Genomic DNA, 25,891 nt, shown 5'->3' on the forward strand with positions numbered 1-25,891 from the left:
TATATGTTACAAAATTTGTTTAATTTGTAATGTTACTTCTTCATCATATTCAGTACTAAAAATGCATTTAATATGTATATAAATCATAGAAAACAGATCACTTTTAAATCAGTAAGAGAACTATGCTTAAATTTTATACAGATATTTAAACGTAATAATAAAACAATTTATGGAATTTTTATATTTTTAATAATACTGTAAGATATGATACATACATGCTTAAATTAAAATCGCTCGCAAGTGAAGCAATCAAATGGACAATATGTATTCAAAATTTTTAATTTTATTTCGTAAATTTTTTAATAGAAAAAGAAGATCAAATTTCGTAATTTTGTAATTTAGAAATTATTATCTGCTAGACTTAATTTATGTTTGACGACAACGATTATCTATCAGTACACCACAAGCAAACATTGCGATACAAGCGATTGCTCCGGAGGCTGTACTGGACAGAAGAGGAGGGTCGTCTGAGTTACTCCCAAGAGAAACGACGGTATAAAGGGGACTGCACGTAAGTCTTGTACGCACTAAACATACGATTGAGAAAGAGGGAGACTGTGACTCGCTGAGGGAGCATAAAATCCGCGAGTGCGCGGCACGTTTTTCCGTTCTCCGAATTTTTTTTTTTTATTCGTCTATCGAAGTGACCGGCATCTCGACGAGTGCGATTTATCGTTTGACTCTAGTTACACTTCGTTCGTCAAGTTTCCTCTCTTACGGGCACACGGGAATAATTGTGAAAAGTGATCCCTGAATTTCTACGCGCGTGAATGCGACGTATCGTCGTCGCGCAGACGTCTGCCGGAGTCCCGCTCGGCTTGGTGCATCCCTTGGCGCGGAGAACAGGTGAATTATATCTTCATCTTGTATATTATTGTGTAAAAATATTATAAATAAAATTAATAGGCGTTGTATAAATTTGAAAATTATTTTTGATATTTATAGTATGTATTTATTATAATAGATATTTATAATACATATAATAATAGATTATAATATATGTATATACATATATTATAGTAATAATAAATAATTTATAACATATTTGTATATATTCTTTGTTCTCGTTTTTTTTAGTTTTAACTTAATTTATTTTAATTAAAATAATTAATTAAAATAAAAAAGTGTTATATTAATAGATTGTTTTGTGAACGCAAAGACTTAAATATTTCATATGAACATATAAGAGATAATCGCGCATTTTCCCCTTGAAGTAAATCGTTCACCGGTCGTTAACTTCTGACCGTGACTCTCGTCGTTGTTAGAATACATTGAATTTATTATGGCAACGTTCCTTTTTTATTATTATATAAACATAAATTTCCGAATATTTTCGAATATTTTAAATGTTTTTTATCAGTTTCACTAAACGGTAGTATATTCTAATTATATTGTCAAGATATTCTAGAACTTTCAATATTCTGTAGCATTCAAAGTGCGCTTACAAATCCTTTATGAAATATTGATATGTTATATTAATCGTTATATTATCTTAGTGAGTAATAGTGATCGAAAAGACATCGATGTCTTTTCAGTGCAAAAGACATTGATTTGACATTGTCTCGATCAGTTATTTTTCATTGAAGGATGCGAATACTTTACTCAAATTTGTACTTTCATACTAGCAAGCAAATCACTAAATTATATAACCAGTAATAAATCTCACCAACACAAATATTGTCGCATTTTGTTCGCACATATTTTTTTTATTTGTGTACTTTCTCTGTATCTATAACAGTATAAATATGAAATAACTTAATCTGCTTTCGAAACGAAATTGATGGCAATATCAAATTGTTTATTCAAAGTTACATCTTGTGTAACGCATAATAAATTTTTTCTTATTTTTATTTTATTTCATAATTTGCATACCACGTTAGGTATATCTTTATAAATTTTACATATATAATAATATAATATGTGCAAGATATAATTATTAATATGTTTGAAAATTTGTTTAATAATTCCATATAAAAAAAGCTTTAGTAACGTTGCGCATGCTCTATTGCTAAGTCATTGCCAAGTTCATTATATATGACATTTTATCTAAATTATGACATGATAACTGTGATACAAAGAGAATTAAGTAATTCGCGCGAGTTAAGAATGGTTAATAATTATTGTAGCAATTAAATAAGTATTTCTTACTTATTATCTTATCATGGAGGAATAGTTTCGTGTTTTTTTAAGTACAAATATCAGCTTGAATGAAACATTAAACTGTCCATATAGCACAAAAATTGTAATTATATTACAGCAATGTTGTAATTGCAATTTTTAGTACTATCTCAATAAACACAGAAGATTGCTGCAATATTATAACATTGTAGCAACATTACAGCAATATTACAAAATTGCCGCAATGTTGTTGCAATGTTCTGTGTTTGCTGGGATGTAAGTGTGCACTGAAAAAAAATTCGAGGTAAACTTGTAAAATGGATTTAGTAATAATATTGTTTGAAATATTTGGTTGCTATAAACAAATATAATAATGACAGAATAATAATAATAATAACAAAACGTTTAGTAATAATTATAAACATTTTGTTTTAACTAACTTACGTTTTGAAATTTTACCAAGGCACTGGATAAATTTGACCTAATAGATTATTATAATCAAGCTTTGTTTCAATGTTAAATAACTGCTGCATAAAATATGTAAATCCATCCAAATTTTATTTTTTATATTTATTTGTATTTATATCCCACATCTTATCACATTTCAATTTAAAAATGAAAAGTCGCTACAGTTTATAAAGTTCTAAATATAATTTATGTATTATACAAATTATAATATAATATTGTGATCTTTCCGAGTGTGTAATAATTTCCTTTATCTCTAGATAAAAAATAGATATCAAATTCGCCATTACAAAAAAATTATTCATAATGTCGTTTATACATATATGTCAAAAAATTAAAATTTTTAAATTTACAATTTCCTCGATTATTTGCTCACAATACGAAATAAACACGACGTAAGTAAGAGAATTAATTAATGTAATACAGTATTAAAATGTGAGTATTGATTTAATGTCTTTTTTAAATTTAAAGAAAGTTAACATACTTTGATATATTCGCACATTGAGTTAAAAAAAAATATTTATTAAAGTAAAAAGTCATTAGCAATATATCTTTTGCAATTCTGTGGAGAATATTTCAATAAATATTAACATTATTTACTGCATTTATTAAAGTTTGTAATCTTATTTAATTAAATCAAAATATACAATTGATCAATTATGATGGTGTGCATTTTAATAATCAAAAATTTATTTTTTTTTACAAATTAAAAGGATTGTTTATAAATATTTGCATATAAATTTACTACGAACTTATTACAAAATAACTGTATCAGCAAGAAATGACTATTGGAATTTGAGATAACAAATTGTTAGCTAAAATTAATGCAGTCGAGATAGTACAAAACAATCCGGAACATTACACACGCTTAACAAAAAATCTGCCATGTTATGCTTATCTGAGACCTATAAACTTATACATTGAACAATCGTATAATTGCATGATTAGATCACCGCCATTTGACTCATGCTTCTACTTGTTATTACAATTAGCATAATTGTTATTACAAATGCATAATTAGTAAATAGTATTGTACAATTAATAATTCAATCAAATGTCTAAGAAAAGTTAAAAAAACTAATATAAGTAATTAATATTAACAATTACATAAAGATTAAAGTTAAATTTATCTTTTTTTCAATGTATAAAAAAATTTCATTTCGCCTTTCGGTGTAATATAATGCGAGGAAGGAGTTTTCATTGACAAGATCAGGTTGATACTTAACGTAACATAAACAATAGCCGTTTGATCGGCAAAACTTGAGGAGTACAACACTCAGTTGTTCTAATCGCGAACTTTAACATGAACCAGATAACGTGAATTAATGATTCCACGAAGTACTTTGTTTCCAAAGTACAATATGATGTATATCCATGCGTTATGAATAACATTTGTTTATGTCTTTATTTAACAGATGATAAGTTTAACAACATATAATGAATAGTCTGATAGAGAAGGAAAATAACACATACGTTGTGATAGCAATCCGATTAAATGAATTGTGTTATACGTGTCACAACTTTAGTTATAATTTTCTATTTTGCTTTATTAAGACATATGATTTATCTTGTTTAAACTGATTAATCTAATTTATTAGTTATTTTATGATAATACATTAATTTGCTATATATGATTTTAAGTCGACGTATTTTAAGAAATAAAACGCGAACAAACGATATATCTCCTATTTTCACATGTGCATATTTTGAAAATTATTTTATTTCAAAATAACACACACGGGCGCGCGCCCGTTAAATGTTTCCATTAAATAATTTTTATGATAAGTCAAGCGATATCAGATTAGTCATATAATGTCATATAATTACATAAAAATGTAATTTATACTTTTATATGGTAATAAAAAGCGCGGATAAATTAAGTGACCGAGACGATATTAATATTATTATTCTCATCTCTTTTTGTGATTTATTCTATGATACGCGGTAATCTAACATCTTTGTCTCGTGAGTCAGTACACTAGACAGGGAGAATATCGGAGAAAAGTGTCCATGGACACTCTACTGAGAAGGTAATAACTGTGGCCGTCATGCAAATACGAATAAGGTGCTAATAGCTTTGGTAAACTCGCGGTGAGTGGCGTTAAATTTACTTGTACCGCAAACAAACGGTATCGTGCGGTCATACGTTTAATCAAGCAATCGCGATAAGCCAAATTGGATCATCTGAAATTTGACTAAAAGCTATGTATAACATCAGTTAAGTACGATTGGATGCACAATCAAAACAAATCGTTAATAAATGAACAGATTATTGTAGAAAGAGTGAAGAGAGTCTTTATGATCAGAGTCCCTTCTTCTAATATTTCTATTCTTTCAGTACTTGAAGAAATTGATGTAGCGAAATGTTAAATTACAAATCAAATAAATCGTACGCGAGAGCAACTGGAAGATTAAGGCTTTTTATACAAAAATATCTGTTAAGCTATGTAATGTTTAATTACATTACGATTTTTTTAATATGTTAAATTTAATATTACATTACGTATTACAAATTTTATTTAAACCCATACTTGACATAACTTAACAACTCGTTACACGAATTGTAAATATTTTTGTGCAAATAATAGCCTTACGTTGTTCTCGTTTCCCGAGATTACTCTTTAAGGTACTGACCTTAAGAAGGAAAAGAGATTTGACGATAATGTTGCACAATGAACATATTCATAATCGTTCTGACAACTACCTTGTATGTAATTTGTATTATTAACCTCGGTTTATTAAACATATTAAATATATTTTTATATGTTTATACATATATACCTAATAACCAGATGATTTTATTCATTTCAAGATTTTACAGTCAAGGTGACGAAGAGAAGAACTTAAAGCGAGAAGAATCGGGTCGTAGCCATGAAATCCGCGATCGCGCTGCAGCAGTTTAAAAGTGAGTAATCTCTAATTTGCAATGTGAGCATGCACCATGTGAATTACTTAACAATAATGGCAATAATTACCGTTGCTTGATTGTAAAAAAAATCAAACATAGTTAATTTTTTAATATAAACATATATACTAAATAATATATAATAATATATACTAAATAATTTAAATGTTTACTGATAAAATGTGTATGTGTTCAAATAATATCTCAATTAAATTTAAATTTAAGTTTTGTGATTTGTGGCAATTACAAATGTATTTAACATATAAACATATTAAACTTATTATATTGCTCTATGAAAATGATAACAATAAAAAGGATTTACTTTAGATAAATCTTTATAAATTTTACCTTTATATGTATCTTTATTAATTGCATGATATCTATTTCTTCTTTCAATGTATGATTAATTTTGACAATTAAGATTATTTGAATCTTTGTAATAAGATCGTTACTCGAGCAAAAAGTTTCGAATAAGACCCGAATGAATGACCTTGATTAAATCTTCTTTTATTTAAGATAATGCACAATCCAAGTCAAGGTAAGCTGCTATCTATCAGACATTATTTCAAGGTGTAATCTGTATACTACATTAAATTAATTACATTGTTAAAGAGACTAGGAAAATATAGCAAAGAAGTAAAAAAACAAGAAACTAAACATTTATTCTTCGCTCGAGAAGAAGAAGATTAAACGTATCACATATTCACGTTTCATTTAATGTAGTTACTATTTTCGCTATTTATCGCTATAACTTTAAAATTTTTAAGAAGCTCGAGTTTATACATATGCGTGTAAGAAATTTAATATTGACGCTTAATAAATATATACATAAAATTTGTAATTTTATTCAGAAGAGTTTTTGTAAGATTCCGAGGGTGTTGTTGTCAATGGCCCAAATTCTCAATTCACTTTCATCGATAAAAGTGAGTTGAGAATGTGGAGCAATATGTCGAATACATTTTTTTTTTACTTATACTTGATTAAATTTCTTATGTCTTTTGTTTTAAAGTGGCATTATCATTATAAATAATTGGCAATTTCTCTTTACGAGAATATTTATAGAATGTATTTAACGATTATTTAAAAAATAAAGTGTTTTTTTTCTATTGCAATTTAGAGACTTGACCGTTGTTGAATAATTTTTTCAAAAATTTAAAGTAATTTTTTTTTCTTAAGTTTTGAATTCCATGTAAAATTTCCATTTTCTATAAGAGAACTCTAATTATCGAAACAATGGTTAATGCAAAAAATATGTAAAATACCGGAAACAATAATTCGGAAAGTTAAAGTGTATATATTCTGTAGATTTGTAAATTAGACACATGCTTTTAAATATGATTCTCGGAAAGGTAAGAGAATATTTGCGATGTCGTACTTGTACATACAACCCTGCGAATAGAGAATCATTAACGACATTTGTTGGTTGATGAATACGATGGCTATATATCTTTTCAACATTATAATTAACCATCGAATACATCTCATTGTTCATGTCATAAGCATGACAATAAATTCGAGTCTTCTCAATTAATCTAAATAATAATATAAGTAACGATCACATAACATATGTATATATCTAAATAATAATAAAAGTAACTGAAACATAATAATATAAATAATAATATAATAATATAAAAGCCACAATAATATTCGTAATAATAACTAGAATAACTATCCATATAATTAAACCGTTTTACATCTTAAAAACATTTTGTAAAATATTACTTCTGAATTTATTGATATTTTTTCAAGATTTCAGAATTTTAAAGTAATGCACGAAAATGAAAATAAAAAATAGTATATCGATAGGCCAATCGAAAAGTGTATCAATACAAATAAAAGTACGCAATTTTACTAAAAATAGCAGTCTTAACAATATGATATTTAAGTTGTTAATCTACATTTAATAGATTCCTAACTTAAATTGTTGATGAATAAATAACATGGTAAATTATTTTTATTCTTCTAATTTTTTTGATGAACTTATATAATAAATTTTAATTTTATAAATTTATATAAATTAAATTTTTTAAGTTAATTAAAAAAAATATTAATATTCTTTGATATAATATTTATAACGTAGACTAAGAGAAGGACATTAATTTACGATAATAATAATAATCTTTATTCTCTTCAGCTTTACGTTGCCAAAAAGGAAACTTTACAAATTTGTAACACACTCATTCACTTATGGATATTAAGTTATATATCATACATTGTGATATTAAAATACAAAAGTCTTGTCAATTTTTAGAATTAAAATCTAGAGAAACAGACAGGAGACAAGCATTTAACAAGTCTTTATATTTCACTGTCTCTTTTTTTCCTTGATAGACGAGTTCTGGGAATTTACTCATTTCTTTAACGGTCTAGGACATTTCTAGGACATTGAACGCTATTGATTATAAAAATCAGCAGCCTTAAAACGTGAAAACGATCGTTGCGTGCAGTCAATCAGTCATCTATACACACACGACACGCGAAATGACGGTATCGAGCCGAATTCCGCTCGAATAATTTGCCTTCCTTCACGCGAGATTGGGCGAAGTCGAAGGTGAATGGTGGACAAATATGTACGCTGAAAGGCATTGCTTTTTGACACGTATTGAAAGCGTAAAGTGGTAAACAGAGATTTGTCAGAGATGTCTAATATTTTTTTATGACTCCACGCATATGTCAGTTTATATACCGAAAAATCAGTTGTACAATAATGCACATATTTTAAGTGTTTACTTCTAAGTTATTTGATCGAGAGACTCATAGTCCACGTTGAAGAATGAATAATGGCTAAATTGTTTTTGTACGAAGGAAAAAAGTACTATCACATTTCGCACATTTAAGATATAGGATGAGATATCTTTATTTGTATCTCATATTTTATTTGTCAGTAATTAGAAATAATTGCGATTTATAATACATTTATAATTTTAATTGAGATAACAAATATTCACGCCAATGTAAATTATATTACATTATTGGCTTACATTAACACGCAACATTGCATCATAATTTTGCATAGTAGCCATTGTAAATATATATCATCATTTGCTGTCATAAATCAATAAATATGACAAGACGTTCAAAATCTTTCCATTAATCTATTATTCTATTTTATAAAAGAACACAGAAGCCATTATAGACAATTCATGATGATGTATCTAACAATAGATATACTACAAGATCATAAATCAAAGATATATCAGTTTAGTTGACGTTTAATCAAATATATAAAATCAAGAATGATATGTAAGAATTTTTTCAATAAAATGAGACAATAGAATAGATTTCGAACTACACTCTTAAAAATACGTGATTATAAAAACAAGACTGTAAACATGATAGTTATTTAAATATCTTATTACATAATCGAAGAAAAAAATAAAGACTAATTCTTGGAAATCAATCTAAAAAGTTAATTGGATATACATTCTTCGTAATATGCAAAATAAAAGGCAGTAAGCCATAATCAGTCGTTAAAGAAAATGATTCCTTTCTTTTTTGTAGAATGCATCATCTTATTTATGATAGGCATTGGGTGTAGCTCTTTGACATATGTGATTTATGTCAGCGATCCCATGGCCATAATATTGGAATATGTAAGTATAAAAAAATACAAGAACAAATCTAAAAGAACCAAGTAAGAAAATCTATGCAAAATTAGAAAAAAAATGTTCAATGTTTTATTTTATTAAATTGAATAAAATAATTTTTCCTTTAAATTTTATATCAATACTGCTTTAGAAAAATAAAAGCAGCTATTACTAAATTATTACATATTAATTTTAAATAATAAATATTATAATAATTAACATTTTAATGATTCTATTCTTTCTATTTTTTTTTATAATAAATTATTTTATGACAAATTACTTAAAATTTATTTTAAAATCCATTAATCTTCAAAAAACTTTATTTAAAAAACTGAAAAACATAAATAGGATATTCTTGCATATTAACTATTGAAATTTTCTTATTTTGCAAAGTGATATATGTATATTCCAACGAATAAAATATATTGATACTGTTTTTACAGAATGTACAAATGGTCCCAAACTCATTGCTCTTCACAATATGGAAACAACCACCTCTTGATATTTATTTAAATGTATATGTATTTAATGTTACGAATCCAGAAGAATTTCTAAGCGGCAAAGAGAAGCTTAAAGTTCAAGAAATCGGACCATATGTATATCAGTAAGCATGTGTTTTGTTTTCTTACTTTTATTGTTATAGGATATTATTTATAAGGATAGGTGTTGTGAATAAGATGTTCTATACACCCTATTACTTAAGTGTGTCTTATGTACAAACAATTTTTCTAATACAATAAACGTATATTATTCAATATTTCATTTTCAGAGAATTTCTTGTTAACGACAACATTACGTATAATGATAATGGCACCTTGACTTATATTCCCAGAAGAACGGTAATTTATATTCCTGAAAGATCAATCGGTGATCCTAAAGAAGACATGGTTAACGTCCCAAATATAGCTTACTTAGTAAGTTACATTATAATTTATTATATTGTATCATTATTAATTTATTATATTATTTATAAAGAGAGAGATCAATTCATTAATATAAGCTTTCAATAAATTTTGGAATTTTATAAAACATATACATTGTTAAATTTTTAATCGTTGCTAGTAATTAACTTAATAAATGGTAATAGCAAGAAAAACATAAGAATTTACTTTAAAAAATGCTCTTTTTTTAGTACCAAAAAAAAACACGCATAACAGAAAACGCACTAATTATTTTTTTAATTCTCTGATTATTAAAATTATTATTAAAATATTAATTATTACCACACTTATTAAAAAAAATTGTTAAAGCTTAAATTTAATGTTGTAATATATATTTAATTATTTTGAGAATTTAGTTTTCAAATTAAAAGACATCTTTAGAAAACAAAGAAGAAAAGTATTTATATAATTTTCAGAAAAAAATACAAGGTTATTTCACATTATGAAATGTCGAATACAATACTATATAACATAAAAAGAAAGTTTAATTTACAAAACGGTCGAGTCATAACATAACGTCCTTGATCCGATAATCTAAATTCTATTTAAATTAAAATGTTTTTGATTTGATAATAATGATCGCACAATTTCTTATTTGTCTGGGAAATAATAAGTGGTAATGTAGTCAGTATTGCCAGCGTTTTTCTTGCTGATAAATTTCTGCATTTTATATTCATCTATCATGATTGCTTAATCGTAATATCAGAAAATGATAAATCTATTTGGCATTAATATCTTTAGAATTTTATTTATAATTTCCAGAGCAGTTAAAATTGTTATTACAAAATTATTATTATTATTTACAACTTAATTATTAATTAGTAATTTAACTTTATAATACTTTATTATAAATATATATTTTATAAATCTGATAGATATTGACACTTTAAATGTATTCATATAATTTTTGTCATGTGAATAATTCAGAAAAATTATCAAGATGTGTTGTTTTTAAAAGCATTTTCTTATTAACACAAACGTTTAAAAAACATATAAATAAAAAAATATGTATGTAAATATAAAAATAAAGTTATCTATTTTAAAGCAAAGCATAAAAAAGTTTCTCTTTTTGTTAAATTTATACTCTTGTTACAAAAAATCTAACTTAGATAATTTAAATATATAAATTATTAATAATATTTATATTTTTAGTAATTTTAGAATATTGATATTTTTATGCAATATTTTGGATAACAATTCATTAATTGTTTATAAATAAATCCATGATTTAATTAATAACAATAAAAATCAAGTATCTAATAAATTTTTGTGATCAAGATTAAAATAATATTGTTCTTTTATCTTATACACACTTATCTTAGATACTATCAATTTCTATCTACACGTTAGTTACTTTGTTAATAAATTATTCGTTGAATTTAAAATAACTCTTATTGAAAAACAAATCATGCATAATTTTTCCCTTAATTATTACAGTCAATATTGTTTTTAAAAAATTCATTTATCGCTATTGTTAAAACTACGTTCTTTGTTTGATACAAATGATAAGAAGAGCAATCTCGAATTGTAAAGCAAAAATTTTTTTTCAAAAAAATTTTTCTTTGCAACATTTTTTCTTTATAATAATACATTAAATTTTACAAAATACATTTTATGTACAAACATTCTGATGCAGGGGGCAACATCCGCTTTGACCGATGCCGGATTTTTAGTAAACTATCCTCTAGTACATTTAGCTAATTTAATGAATGCAAAACCGATTCTCAATATCTCGGTGTACGATTATTTGTGGGGTTACGAGGATCCATTAGTAAAATTGGCCAGTGGAGTAGTACCAAATTTTATCAACTTTCAAAAACTTGGTCTCATGGATAGGGTAAGTAAATCAATTGTTACTATCTCAAGTAAAGCATTAAAATGCGTAGCGTTATAAATAATCATTCTACAATCGTCGAACACATGTACAGATACATTTGCTATCTTAAGTACATAACAACCACAATAACATAATAGCCACAATTGTTTAATGACTCATCTTTTTAAAATTATTTCTTTGACTCATCGTAAAGTGGAAAAAGAAAAAAAATGAAAAGAGAAAATAGATACGTCCGATGGAAATATTTACCGCTGTCAAAGTAAGTAAATCCGCGAAAGTATCATTTTTTTCCTTTTGCCACCTCACATGTATATGTATGTACGTAAGACGATGATATTTGCAGGCATATTTTAGTACATTGGAAGTATTCTTTGTAGTATTAATAAATTGTAGAAAACTATTCTTACTCAAATCTTATTCATTAACAAGAGGAAATGACTGTTTAATACTTTTTTAAAATATTTATTGAGTCTATTTTAATATTTTTTGCGATTAACAGTAAGTACAAAGTTGATCACGTTATTAAAACTCTTTGGTCATCAATTATTCGCGTTTCCCAAGCTCAGAAATTTTATAGGCGAATGCGCTTCGGCATGTATTTAGTCAGCGAAGAGAAAAAAATTTACAGTTTACGGTTGTTATTTAATCAGCAGAGTGCATTGGTCAATCAATAAATTTATTACGGCCTAGTTCTTATTGATCGAGAGTTAATTATAGGTGTGTAAAAATGCGAGGCACTTTGGCAGAACCGGGCGCAGAAGTGTTATAGCTTTTTGCATCCGGTTGCATTTGCTTTAGCGCTCGAGCGTGCGAGCAGAGCTCCACAAAGCAGATAGAACGATATCGAAAGTGACGGAAAGTGTCAGTGAAATGCAGGGTGAAGTCCACGGAAAAGGGGAAAGGGTGCGTTTTAATTAATCACAGTAGCGCCGGTATTCATTCCGCGATTACTAAATCGCATGGACAAACTGGTTAGAATCCAGACGCATTTCTGTCGAACGCGCTTAACGCGTGGTCTTGTGCAAAATGTGTCGGCAACCATTTGTCATTATATCTGACCTTTAGATAGAAAAATGTACGTCTACTTACAGCATTATTAACGACGATTTATTTCGTTTTACCTCTCGTGTCGCAGAAAGAAGCGAGTGATAAATAAAGATTAAATAGCGCATAATAAGTAAAAAGGTTCTTGAAAATGAAAATTTCTCATTCGTTGGCACTACGTCATTGGTCGGTTACCATTAAAGAATTATCCGTGTAATCGAAGTTGCACTTTGTTGAAGAGACTGATATAAATAAAAAAAAAACGTTCGGGTTTCGGTATGAAACCGGTTTGTCATGCGGCATGACCTTCATAAATAACGTCATCGTAATATTTCAAAATCCATTTTTTGTTTCCTATGTTCACATACAGCAGGAATGCTGGATGGAAATGTCCAAAATAGCAATCGAAATTTTACTCGACACAACAAGTAAATAAACTTCGACATATTTTATCTGAAATCTACGTGCACGCGAATTCACTCAAGCGCACGCATTCTGCATACGTATATGCATAATTAGCTGCTAGTAATACTGGCTCTCCCTTTTTCCTCGGTTTCACCATCTTTTTTTGCTACATATAAATATTAGATTACACACGCAGAACGATCGTTTTTATATAAATTAATAAATAATTTTTTAAACGATTGAAAAATATTTAGAAACGGGTTACCAATATCTGACACATTACTTAGTTTTCTGATTATATTTCTTAGATAAAAATTCAACTTTGGAATCATAAATACAAACCAAAAAGTGTTTTTTAGTATAACAGTTTTACACTATTGTTTTTAAATTTTGCAATAATTAAGTTTTTCGTAAGATAAGCAAAAATAAGCCTTAAAACCGATTTAAAATCCTTAAAAAAAAATACCATTATTGCCTATAGTATGCAATAATGGTATTTTTTTTCTTTTACGTGAGAATCATCTACACGAAATATTTATAAATTAATGTATATTAAGATTTCTAGAAGCCTTTTACTTCGATATAAAACGGTTTTTATCGATTTATGTAAACATCTTATGTTGTTCCGCAAGATCCGCAACAAATGCAACAAAATAAAAATTAGATCATTAATTTAATTGATAGATTTCATAATGCTGGATCTTTAATTTTATTCTATATAATTTTTATTATTTTATAATTTATCTTATCGACAAGTGCCCTATACTGCATATACCCCGATTTTATGTTTAAAACCACATTATGACAAAAATAAGAAAAAAAAATAAATAAAATAATCAGGACACACTTCAAAGATGTAAAAAATAATTTAACATTATCAGCAATATACTCATTATTATTTAAATTATGTAATTTGTAAGAAAAAATTATGCAAATTTTATTTTTGCTTTTGAAAAATTTGTTTTTAATAACTAATTGTATAGAAAAATCTACTAATATATATAAATTATAAATAATACAATTAAAAGTTTTCACTATTTTAATTACATTTAATTAAATAAGCAGATCACGTTTTTATCAATATTAGCAAAGTAGAATATTCAGTTTCTGAGAAATAAAGAAGAGTCATAAAAAATCTATTTATTGACGACTTTTCTGTGATTAAAATAATATAAGTTACATTTTTCACACGTTTCTCAAATTATAAATTAATTGTGTAATATCAGTTTGTTCTAAAATTTAAAAATATTATTTTTAAGATTAATTTTAATTTCATTTTTAAAAAATTTTTGTTTTTTATATTATTTTAATTTTAACATTGTCTAAAATTGATAATTTTGTACAATACAAACAATAATACAATTTACCGTCGTTTTCTTTATATCAGCAGTGTATATCGTATAAAGATTGTAGAGTAAAGTAGATATGTAGTTTCGACTTATTTCCTTATTTCATATTTCCTTTATAGATTACATGTAACGGGTAGTGTTATTTGATAATCTATGTCTACAACCCTGATTGTGATTATGCGACAGTGCACGCGAAAGCAAATGGAACAGTGTCGCGGACCCGTGTATTTTGAATTGCCGTCGCTTTTCGCAATTGCGAGCCGCTGATCCTTTCACTATTTACACACGCTCGTTTCAGGGTTCACGAGGTTAGTGTTAACGACTTTAAGCACTGTATGGTCTCAAGGGATACGCATGATTTCCGCACGTATCTTTTCTTCGTCATATTAATAATTTAGATAACGCGTTCAATATTTAGTAGGATTATTGCTTATTTATGAGGGCATAAAATTTCGCGTGCACGGAACATTTAAAACGGAATTTATTGAAGAATTTGAATAATATATTATTGTGGAAATTTATAACAAATTGCATAACATATTATTGTAATATTAGTAATAATAGCACATTAAAAATGTAAAAGATTTATAAAACTTTCCTTTAAACTTTGATAATAAATCGCGAACTCTAATAATAAATGTAAAAATCAATATATAATGTACGTATAATGATGAATTGTTTTGGCATTTTTAAATTTTATTTCTTATAACAACTTTTTTATAACACTACTGGATTTTCATAATTTAGCGAATTGCATTTGTATATGTTTATTGTATGTTATTAGTTTTAGAAGAAATTTTTCAAATTTAATTTAATTTTAACATGACGGAGACTTATTATATCAATTTTAAAAATCATATTTGAGAGAAAAAATCGCAAAATAATTTTTAATAAGTTATTTTAATTAATTATTCTTAACATTTATGAGTAGATAATTGCTTCATCAATACTGGGAAAAACATTAATAAAGACGGTAAAAAGTGCAAATTAATATTAATCACAAAAGTTATGTTGTCATCACACTTTTAATCGCGCAACGCGTTGCGTTGGTTTTCATATTTTATTTGAGACCTAATGACTCTCGGTTGAAAAAAATTAATATATGTGTATTTTATTTTTGGTACAGATTGTAAAAATATAATTATTAAATATATTAAAATATGTATATATTTAAATATGTGTAAGAATATATTTAATTTTTAAAGAAATTATTTTAAATATTAAATATATTTAAATATGTATAGGAAATCATTAACACAATATAAAAATGTTTTTAAGTTTAGATTAGATATATTATTTACTAAATAAATATTTTTTAGAGGGCAAAGCCTTTGATAACAAAAAAAATAAAAAATATAATATAAATTTACGAAAACTTTTATTTGTGTTACTGATAGATGTACGATGAGGGAGAGAACATCGTGACGATGATTATTAAAAAGAAGGATGATATGCTAGAAGAAAAAGGGCGATATCTCAGCATCGACCAATACAATGGCAGTCCTGGAATGGCACAATGGGGATATATTGAACCGGAAGGCAACGAGACGCGAGAAGAGTAAGAACATAGTTTTAATGATCGTACTCAAGAAAAGTACGATTTTTCTCTTTAAATAGATATAAACTTCACTCAAACGTTTTATGAATTTGAGTAAAATTTTCTTTCGTATTAGCATGCTATTTTATCAGGTGTGATTCAAGTACATTTAAACCATACATAATAAAATACAAGGATAGAATATACAAAGTAATATTTTTTATTCTGTCCAAAAGTGCTAAGTAACATTTTAAGAGTATCATAAAAGTCTATAAAGAATTTCATTAAAAATCAAACAACGCGTTAAATTAAAATTTCTTTTTAAACGTGAGTTACTAACGCAAGTGTAAACGCAAATAACATTGCAAGCTAAATATTGATCCGGGAAGTGTTAAATACGCCGACATGTCCGATAGAAACTAATGTGTATCTTTGCGAGATTAGAATTCGTGCAATTCTGTCATCGATAAATTCTCAACATTCTTCAATTTATCGCAGGGATAAATTTATTTTATGTTCTCTGATGTCAAGACAAATCTCGGTAGTATGACTATAGTGATATTAGATTAGAAAAGAAAAATATTATTTATATAGTTACAAAGAAGTTAAAAGGGTAATAATTTGATATTGAATGTTTAATATTAAATAAAAAATGTACGTAAGATTATTTAGTGTTTCTATTATCTCTAGAAGTTTAATAATTCAAACTAAATAGTATTTCATTTGTTTTAGGAATACAATTTGTAACAGGCTTCAAGGTTCCACAGAAGGCCTCGTATTTCCATCGCACCTAGATAAGCGTGTCAAATTTAAAGTCTTCAGGAAAGCATTTTGTCGACCACTACCGATTAAATTCAGAAAAGAAACTTGGACGGAAAATGGTTTGCCAGGATATTTGTATACTCTCGCAGATGATTTCGCCGATCCGCCTGATCAGAATCCAGAAAATGAATGCTTTTGCCGTAAGAAGACTTGTTTGAAGAAAGGATTGTCTGATGTAACACCGTGTTACTACAGTACGTTTTCTGTCAAGCCAAAGACAGCAATTTTGAGAAATGTTTTCTTGGTAAAAATTTTTCTCAGAATTTTCATATAAATTGGAATACTTTGCGAAAATATTGAGAAAGTTTATATCTTTTCTTAAAATTTTTCGTCTATGTAAATTCTGAAATTTTTAAGATTTTTCATATAATTTCTAAAAAATACTTCAAATTTTTTTGGATTTTATAAACACCAGAAATTATAGAATAAGAAATCTAAAGATATTTTAAAATTTATATATACATGTAAAGAATTCTAAAAAAATATACTTTTCCAATAAATTCCCCTAAAAATTATATAAAAAATTCTGAGAAAAATGTTCATCAGGGTTCTTTCTTTCTCTATGTAGCATTTTCTTTCTAATAATCATAACTCAATAAATTTAAAAATATTTAAAAGTGTTGTATAACATTAAATATCATAATATTTAATGTTATCACATGATAAAGTATTATTTACGAAGTTATAATTCTGATTGTCATTTTGTCGTCTATAATTTCATTACGTAATTGCTATAAAGACACGAGTTTATGCTTGAACTGGCTTTACATAGGTCATTTGCCTTGAATCCGTTGTAAATTTACCGTAGCTTCAATATCGATTCAATGTCGATGTAAAGATATATACGCAATCTCTAAGAAAACGTATTGTTAAGAAGCTTAATAAATAATTCATTTCTCTGATTTAGATATCCCAGCTGCGGTGTCGCTTCCGCATTTCCTCGATGCCGATCCGAGTTTGTTGGAAAATGTGGAAGGCATTAAGCCTGATCGAGAGAAGCATGAATCTTACGTAATACTGCAGGAAGTAAATAATATTAAATAATATTCTAGATAGATGCGTTGTTTTTTAGTGTTATTTTTTTTTAATTTAGACGTTATTGAAAATATATCGTGAAAATCATTACCTTCAAGAATAATACATTTTTAAAAAAATTCACATTATTGACTGTTACTGGTTGAAAAGCATGGTTGTAATAAATATGTTCAAAGTAGATATACTCACCAGTTACTTACATTATATACATTCTTGTATAATTAAGATTAGATAAGTCTTACGCATGGATTACTTAATCGCCACAGAATTTCTCAGAAATACTTATAAAGAACACGTTTGAAAGTGGTCCATTATCCATTACCATTTCAATATTATCTAACGTTATAAAATGATGATATGAAAATGTAACTATCAACACCAAAAGTTTCTCTGCAAGGATTAAAGTTCTCTTCTAATCTACATTTTTAATATATTTTAGGTTTTATTATCAAAAATTTTTTTAATAATAATAAATTATAACGTGACAAAATAAATTATAACGTGATCAATAGTATTTTTTTATAAAATAAATTATAATAAAAAATATTTTTATTAAGTAAAAGAATTATTATCCAAATGCAACTGTAAAGTTATTTTCTTAAAATAAAATAAAATTTGTGAACAAAAACAAGAAATTCTACAGTTCTTAGATTTTCTAATTATTCGTTTAACTATTCGTTTAGCTTTAAACGATTGAACGCAAACTAATAAAACATATTTTTGTATATTCTTTTTTAGACGCTCGGCGTGCCCATCTTTTTTCACTCTAGGATGCAGACGAACCTAATAATGCGTCGTTCACGCTATAATTCTAAAATTGCGCGATTTGATGACCTCACGTTACCCTTATTTTGGTTTGATATGGTGAGTAATCAACAGCTTTGCAATAGACGTACGGCATACATACAAAAGATCTCCTTCTGTGAAAGCTATGTACGTTGATTACATATCTCTCTCCACTTTCTCCAATCTGTTTCTTTTATTGTATCTATAACTAGCAGCGATTTACGGAGCAACGTTATCATTGATTTTTTTTCATGAAATATTATTCAATTTTAAATACGCGATTGATAATGCAAAATAAGGTTAAAGTTATTATTAATATCTATGCGTAGATTAAAAAAATTTTTTACTGCATTTTGATCGTTTCGATTAATCCCCTAATATTAAATGAAATAGTACTATAATTATACATATATCTATGTAATATTTATTATGTTTAAACAAATTATACAACTAATAAATCTCTTTTTTCTAGTACATTGGATCAGTGCCAACCTATCTGACAATTATATTGAAATTAATACTTCGAATACTACCGGTCGCACAGACAATATTGATGTATCTGCTCGGTATAATTGGAATAACGACATCAGTATTATCGCTGATATCCATTGTATGGGTATTCAATCAACAACAACCACAGGAGCAGGAAATGGATAGAAGTAGCGATAGTCTCGACTTGAGGATACCTTTGTGTAATGGCCAATTTACCTCCATCAATATTTTACCGACGATGAAGAAAGTGCCGTAGTGAACGTTCGCGCACGCAATCGCGTTTCGATGGAAATACGGAAGAGATGCGATCTGTTTGATGGACATGTATCACATCGGTGCGCGATGCGCAACAGTTTACTCCACAAATTACTTTAAAATAAATCAATGATCCTTTTACAACGATCTGTTATTCGCAGCATCACAACGACGGAAGATTGTACGAGATCATCATTCTAGTGCAAAAAATATATTTAAGCAATATATATAATTAAATGTATATATAAGTTATAATTATATTGATTTTATACTCGCGCTTAAAAAATTACTCAAATAGCAAATACTATATTAGTTATATCCATATTAGTTAAATATAAAATTAATAATACGAGTTGTATTTGCGATTTTCTATTTTTAGATTATTCAAATATATAAAATTTCTGGCATCTTATTTGCCTCACTGCTGGTAAAATAATAACATTATAAATAATAGAAACACTAAATTAATAGTTTTTTTTATTTTTATGACTTTATATATATATATATATATATATATATAATACATATATATATATATATTCTCAAAGTTAACATAGTTAATTTATTGTTACGTAGAATATTTTACATTATTAAGTTATTTTTTTTTAATAGAACGTCAGTTTTTGTACGGATTATAAGTGCAATAAGAAATTGACTAACTGGCTGTACAATTAATTTTAAATACTGGATTACGAAATAGAAAACCTTACAAAAAAGTAGATTTTTGTCCGAACTGATTTTTAAATATTAATCTGCCGTATTGTAAGATGTCAATTTAATTTTAATTTATTTAGGTAAAAGAATATACTTTTTTGTGATCTGTTTAATAAAAAATTGATATTACATAAATAATCATGACAGAATAATAAAATGAGTTTGCATGTATGTACATGTGGTATATGATCTTAGTTGCATACATTTTTACAGGGCCTACAATAAAAAAAGAATGTTATTGCATAATCATTTTTGTATTTTAATGCTAAGCTTATTTGTTTGTTTTGCCTTCTGTATAAAATATTGTTGTAACGTATACTCTTGCAATAAGTAATAAAATATATTGCGAAGTTAGTCAAAAAAAATAAAGCATGATAAAAATGTTTTCTTTTTGTATTACATATAATTTATATATTGTTAATATGTTCTTTTCTTAAATTTTTCTAGTAAAAGTGTAAGGTGAGTGTGTAGTGTTAATAATCTTTATTTGATAAAATTAATATTATAAAATAAAATAGATTAATACATGTAACAAATATATAAACATATATTTCTAAAAATATGATTAAGTTTCATAACAATATTATATTTACAATATATTTCACCCATATATATGTATATATATAATATACAGGGTGTGTTAAAACATGTGAGTCAACGCTCGTAAAAAGGTAGAAGAGATCGAGATGAACATAAAAGTCCAATATTGTCTTGGGTTAGGTATCTACCAATAATCGAGATATTAACGTATGAAATCTGCAAATAATCTAATTAATTTCTATCATAATTGTGAACAGTAAATTAATGAAAGCTTATCGTACATTCACGATAGATTTTTTCTTCCGTGTTATGGCTCGAGCGGATCGAGCTCTTCCCTCGGTGCGCTCTCATTCATATAATTTGAAAAATTAATACCTCGATTATTGGTGGACCTAACCCAAGATCTAATCCAAGACAATATTGGACTTTTATGTTCATCTCGATCCCTTCTATCTTTTTACGACCCACATGTTTAGAACACTCTGCACACACACGTACACACACACACACACACACACACACACACACACACACACACACACACACACACACACACACACACACACACACACACACACACACACACACACACACACACACACACACACACAAAATCCATTAAAGTATCACATTACGTTTATGATATTTGCAATTACAGTAAGTATTCGTCTTAAAAAGTATAAAAATATACGTAATAATTACGAAATTTCATAAATCATTTAACGTTTGAAACACAAGTTCCATTTCAGGTCGATTTTGCGCCAATCCATTAGCACACCATTTTCCTATTGACATTAAATTTCTATAAACTTGCTTGTTCTCTTCACCACCCTTTTTATCCATCAATAAAAAAATGTCTTTGTCTTTCCAAGTTTCAATTAAATCTCCTAACAATTTTTTCTCAGGCCGTGAATCGTCATAAGCCCGAAGACCAGTTGCCATTTCGAATAAGACTATACCATAACTATAAGTATCTATTTTTGTAGACAATTTTTTGTCGCGTAAAAATTCTTCCGGTAAGTAAGGTCTTGTCCCATGAATTCTGCTTATCTAATAATCATTAATAGTTGTGTTGTTATTAATATCAATAATTTTTCATAACATCTACTATAATATTACAAAATTCACCTTCACATTTAATATGTAAAATAATCACAAAATAAGGAAAAGCCTCTTCTCTTGTAGTTTATCTATTAACTTGAATCTTACAAATCATTCACGTTAAATTTTTATAATAATCACTTACCTTCATACTGTCTCTTTCAGGACCTTCCCGCGCCAAGCCAAAATCGCCAATTCTGGGTTCAAAATTTTTATCCAACAAAATATTTGCACTTTTAATATCACCGTGGATCAACGGTTTCTCTCCGATGGTGTGCAAGTATTGCAATCCGCGTGCAATACCTTTAGCAATTTCATGCCTTTGCATCCACATTAATGGCTTACTTTTTTGTCTTAACAACAGTCTATCCTCCAAAGACCCGTTTTTCATCAGCTGATAAACCAGGCACGGTGCCTCGCCGCCAAAACTATATGCGTACAAAGATAAGATATTTTCATGGGTACGGGAATTCAAAATCTTGATCTCTTTCAACGATTGCTGAAGTTGGAGTATGTAACTTTCATCGGAATCAGACCCTGTTTGTCGAATCTTCTTTATTGCCACATCAGTATTTTTCCAAAAGCCTATAATGTATATAAATGTAATTTAACAGAGACTTAATAAGCAGTTTTTTAAAAAATGTATTAAATTTCTATAAAAAAATTATAACTATTAATACTATCTAATTGATATAAATCTGTCTGAAATTTATATTAATCTTTAAAAAATCTATGAAAGATCTTAAAAAAAAGATCAAAAATCTTCTCTCAGTTTAACTTTTATAATTGTTATATAATTACTATGTACAATTTATACATTCATACAAATTATAACATACCTCTGTAGACTGTTCCAAAACCACCTTTCCCTAATATGTTGTGCTGATTCCATCCATCTGTGGCAATAGCCAGTTCACTATAACTTGCATGAGGCAAAGTGGTTTCTGTCTTTGGCAGTGGTGATTCATTGATCTTTTTCTCGTTACTACCAGTATTTTGTGGAGACGGTGAGAAAGCGGCAGCAGCACCTGGTGAGGCTACCAACAAATTATTGGAGTTGCTCGGACTGACGCCCAACTGAGCTGTTGGTTGATTCAAAATTTTATTGATACTCTGCTGCGGCAGCACACGTTGATTGAAATTCTGTGTGCCAATTTTCAAATCTTTGGTATTCTTGTTGACAGCCAACTGCCTGTGTGATATGTTCTGCAAATTGCCTTCTCCATTGTGCAAAAGCCGATGGAATTTCTGATCAACATAAGGTAGTAAAGGTACCATTGACTGATAATGCTGCATTCTGGATAATAAAACAAATAATTCTACTATTGTATGATTATAATGGCCCCATAGCGTCAATAGTTCATCCGTAGGATTTTTCTCCTTTCTTAAACTTTGTATTGTTAGAACATCATATTTCATCCAGGTACCTGCCATTACATTAATATAATTAATATAATTAATATAATTAATATAATTATTACAAATTAATATAATATAAAAAATTTAAAGGTACAAGCTTTACACAATGAATTTTATTACACATGCATTTAATTCGAATTAATTAAAGCTAATAAGCAAAACTGACATTAAAAGATAAATACAATTTAATGTAAAATCATAAAGCAGCTAGTTTTAATAACTATAGGTTATCAATAAACAAATAGATTAGAGAGCGCGTGAAAGTATACATTTTTTAAGTATAGTGATTTTCAATCAACATACCAGCTAGCTCTTCCCACTTATCATTTTGGTTCATAATTTTACAAAATTCTGATCGTTCGGAAAACGGTAAATGGTAAATATATTTAATGTTCTCCATTGTTGCCATTTCACAAATTATCAGACCTCAATATCGTTGTAAGTTATAAGGCTTTTAACTCGTTATACAAATAAATGTGCTACGTAGCAGTACATCACTAAAATAATGTCAAAAATTATAATATTTTGTTAACATTAAACTACATTTAACTGCAACTCTAAAAAAACTACAGCATAACAGCAATTGCACAGTGGTATACAGTGGTATATACTGGCAGTTAATTACTTACATCATCAGATGGCACTTGCTCGGTTGCTCCTACATTTTGGAATACGTATGCCTGGAGTTTGGAGTCTGGAGTACACGAGAGTGCGTGAAAGTGCATACCTAACCTCTAATCTAGAAATCCACACAAGTCCTTAGCAGTCCTTAGACTCCTTAGTTCAGAATGTTTGGGCATTTCGTTTAGTAGTTTTGACTGGTTGCATCGCTTTCTTAAGAAATTTGACTTTTAATTCTTATTATTCGACAGTGAGAGATAATATTATTGCTGATAAAGCGCACAAACTTCTGTAAAAAGTACGAGTCATGAATGGTCATGAATTGCTATGAATAACAATTAAAAGTTCGTTCGTCACTTTAAAAGTATCGAGGAAAAGATTCGCAAAAAAGATGCTGTGTCGCGATGGAGTCCTTAGTCTTTTCTGCTTTATCGCAGCGGGTTTAATCTCGCTTTCCCCTGAACTGCAGTTCAGATTAGGCTTCAATATTTATGCCGCATATTTTACAAATATTTGGTTTCTACACGCAGTACAGTACATTCTTATAAATGTATTTGCATTTTTGGCGTTTCGCGGTTTTGCTTATCAAGTAAGTATCGTCTTATTATATTACGTATATAAGTTTTTTAATGCATTGATTAATCAGTCACAAATGTTTTTTTTTATATAAAGCAAAGTTGCATTTGCGCACAATGCGATTAATGACTTAGAAGACTCATCTTACAAGTCACTTTATAATTTTACACTTAAAATATTTCTCCCTTTTTTTTATAGATAGCAATCAGAGCGTTGTTTCTTGGATATGTATTTGGAATTGGTATCCTAATATCAATTAATGCTCCATCATCATGGCAGGTGTTTGGCATTTACACGACAGTATTAGCAAGTTTTCATTATTCAGAATTTCTAACTATAGCATGGACAAATCCAGCTACTCTATCAATCGATAGTTTCATCCTCAATCACAGCATAGCATATGGAGTGGCAGCATGTCTCAGTTGGATAGAGTTTTTGATAGAGAGACATTACTTTCACAGAATGAAAGTACTCTCCCCAGTGTCCTATCTTGGTCTGATGTTGTGCATTTCTGGTGAAATTTTAAGAAAAGCAGCAATGTGCACTGCAAAACACAACTTTAACCATGTTGTACAAATTGAGAAGAGTGACAATCATGAACTTATTACACATGGTGTATATAATTTTTGTAGGCATCCTAGTTATGTAGGATGGTTTTACTGGTCTATAGGAACACAGGTAAAATATCATAAATTTTCTATAATAAAAGACTTTGTTTTTTATAGTTTTACAATTACGAATCAACTTACAATTATGAATCAACATTTTTCAAATTCTTATTGCAGTTAATACTTCAAAATCCACTATGCCTTTTTGCGTATGCATTGATGTCATGGAATTTCTTCCATGAGCGTGTTATGATTGAAGAAATAACTTTGTTAAATTTCTTCGGCGAAGACTACCTTGAATATCAAGAGAGAGTAGGTACTGGGCTTCCATTTATTTCTGGATATAAGATTAATTCATAGCACTCAACAATGGTGTAATCCAATTTTGTATAAAGTTATCCTGACAAATAGAAAGAAATGTTTTGTATATTTATAGAAAATGATTTAATTAATTAATTATAAGTATCAAATTAAAAAAAAATTTTGTATGTATATATATATAAAATTTAGGTACAATAATATTAACTATTATTTATCAATTAAACCTTTTTTTCATTTGCTGTTTAAATAATTTTACTTGTGATATGTGATTTTACACACACACACACACACACACACACTTAATGACAATTTACACATTTATTATTATCTAGTCAAATTTTTTATGAGAAACTCAGGTTTGATGTAAGAATAATTGTTACTTAACAATTACAATGTACTAGTATACGATA

At 27.6% G+C, this 25,891-nt stretch overlaps 3 protein-coding genes across 3 annotated transcripts; 2 read left to right on the forward strand and 1 right to left on the reverse strand.

Moving 5' to 3' along the window:
- The first annotated feature begins 507 nt into the window (after positions 1–507).
- On the forward strand, positions 508–19,791 carry LOC105832961 (scavenger receptor class B member 1). Its single transcript, XM_012674314.3, has 11 exons — positions 508–846; positions 5,396–5,488; positions 8,993–9,084; positions 9,522–9,682; positions 9,848–9,992; positions 11,656–11,856; positions 16,052–16,212; positions 16,924–17,207; positions 17,921–18,039; positions 18,787–18,912; positions 19,307–19,791. Exons 2-11 carry the CDS (start codon positions 5,455–5,457, stop codon positions 19,580–19,582), a joined length of 1,599 nt encoding a protein of 532 aa, XP_012529768.1. The 5' UTR covers positions 508–846; positions 5,396–5,454; the 3' UTR covers positions 19,583–19,791.
- Positions 19,792–21,175: 1,384 nt separating this feature from the next.
- LOC105837711 (serine/threonine-protein kinase pelle) lies at positions 21,176–24,076 on the reverse strand. The gene is made up of 5 exons (XM_036292346.1): positions 23,985–24,076; positions 23,659–23,852; positions 22,776–23,363; positions 22,082–22,521; positions 21,176–21,885 (listed from the first exon to the last, which is right to left on the reverse strand). Exons 2-5 carry the CDS (start codon positions 23,762–23,764, stop codon positions 21,544–21,546), a joined length of 1,476 nt encoding a protein of 491 aa, XP_036148239.1. The 5' UTR covers positions 23,765–23,852; positions 23,985–24,076; the 3' UTR covers positions 21,176–21,543.
- Positions 24,058–25,568, forward strand: LOC105837712 (protein-S-isoprenylcysteine O-methyltransferase). The gene is made up of 3 exons (XM_012682724.3): positions 24,058–24,565; positions 24,751–25,230; positions 25,338–25,568. Exons 1-3 carry the CDS (start codon positions 24,368–24,370, stop codon positions 25,518–25,520), a joined length of 861 nt encoding a protein of 286 aa, XP_012538178.1. The 5' UTR covers positions 24,058–24,367; the 3' UTR covers positions 25,521–25,568.
- Positions 25,569–25,891: the final 323 nt, after the last annotated feature.

This window comes from Monomorium pharaonis, chromosome 9, assembly GCF_013373865.1.
Source record: "Monomorium pharaonis isolate MP-MQ-018 chromosome 9, ASM1337386v2, whole genome shotgun sequence".
Classification (NCBI taxonomy): Eukaryota; Metazoa; Arthropoda; class Insecta; order Hymenoptera; family Formicidae; genus Monomorium; species Monomorium pharaonis.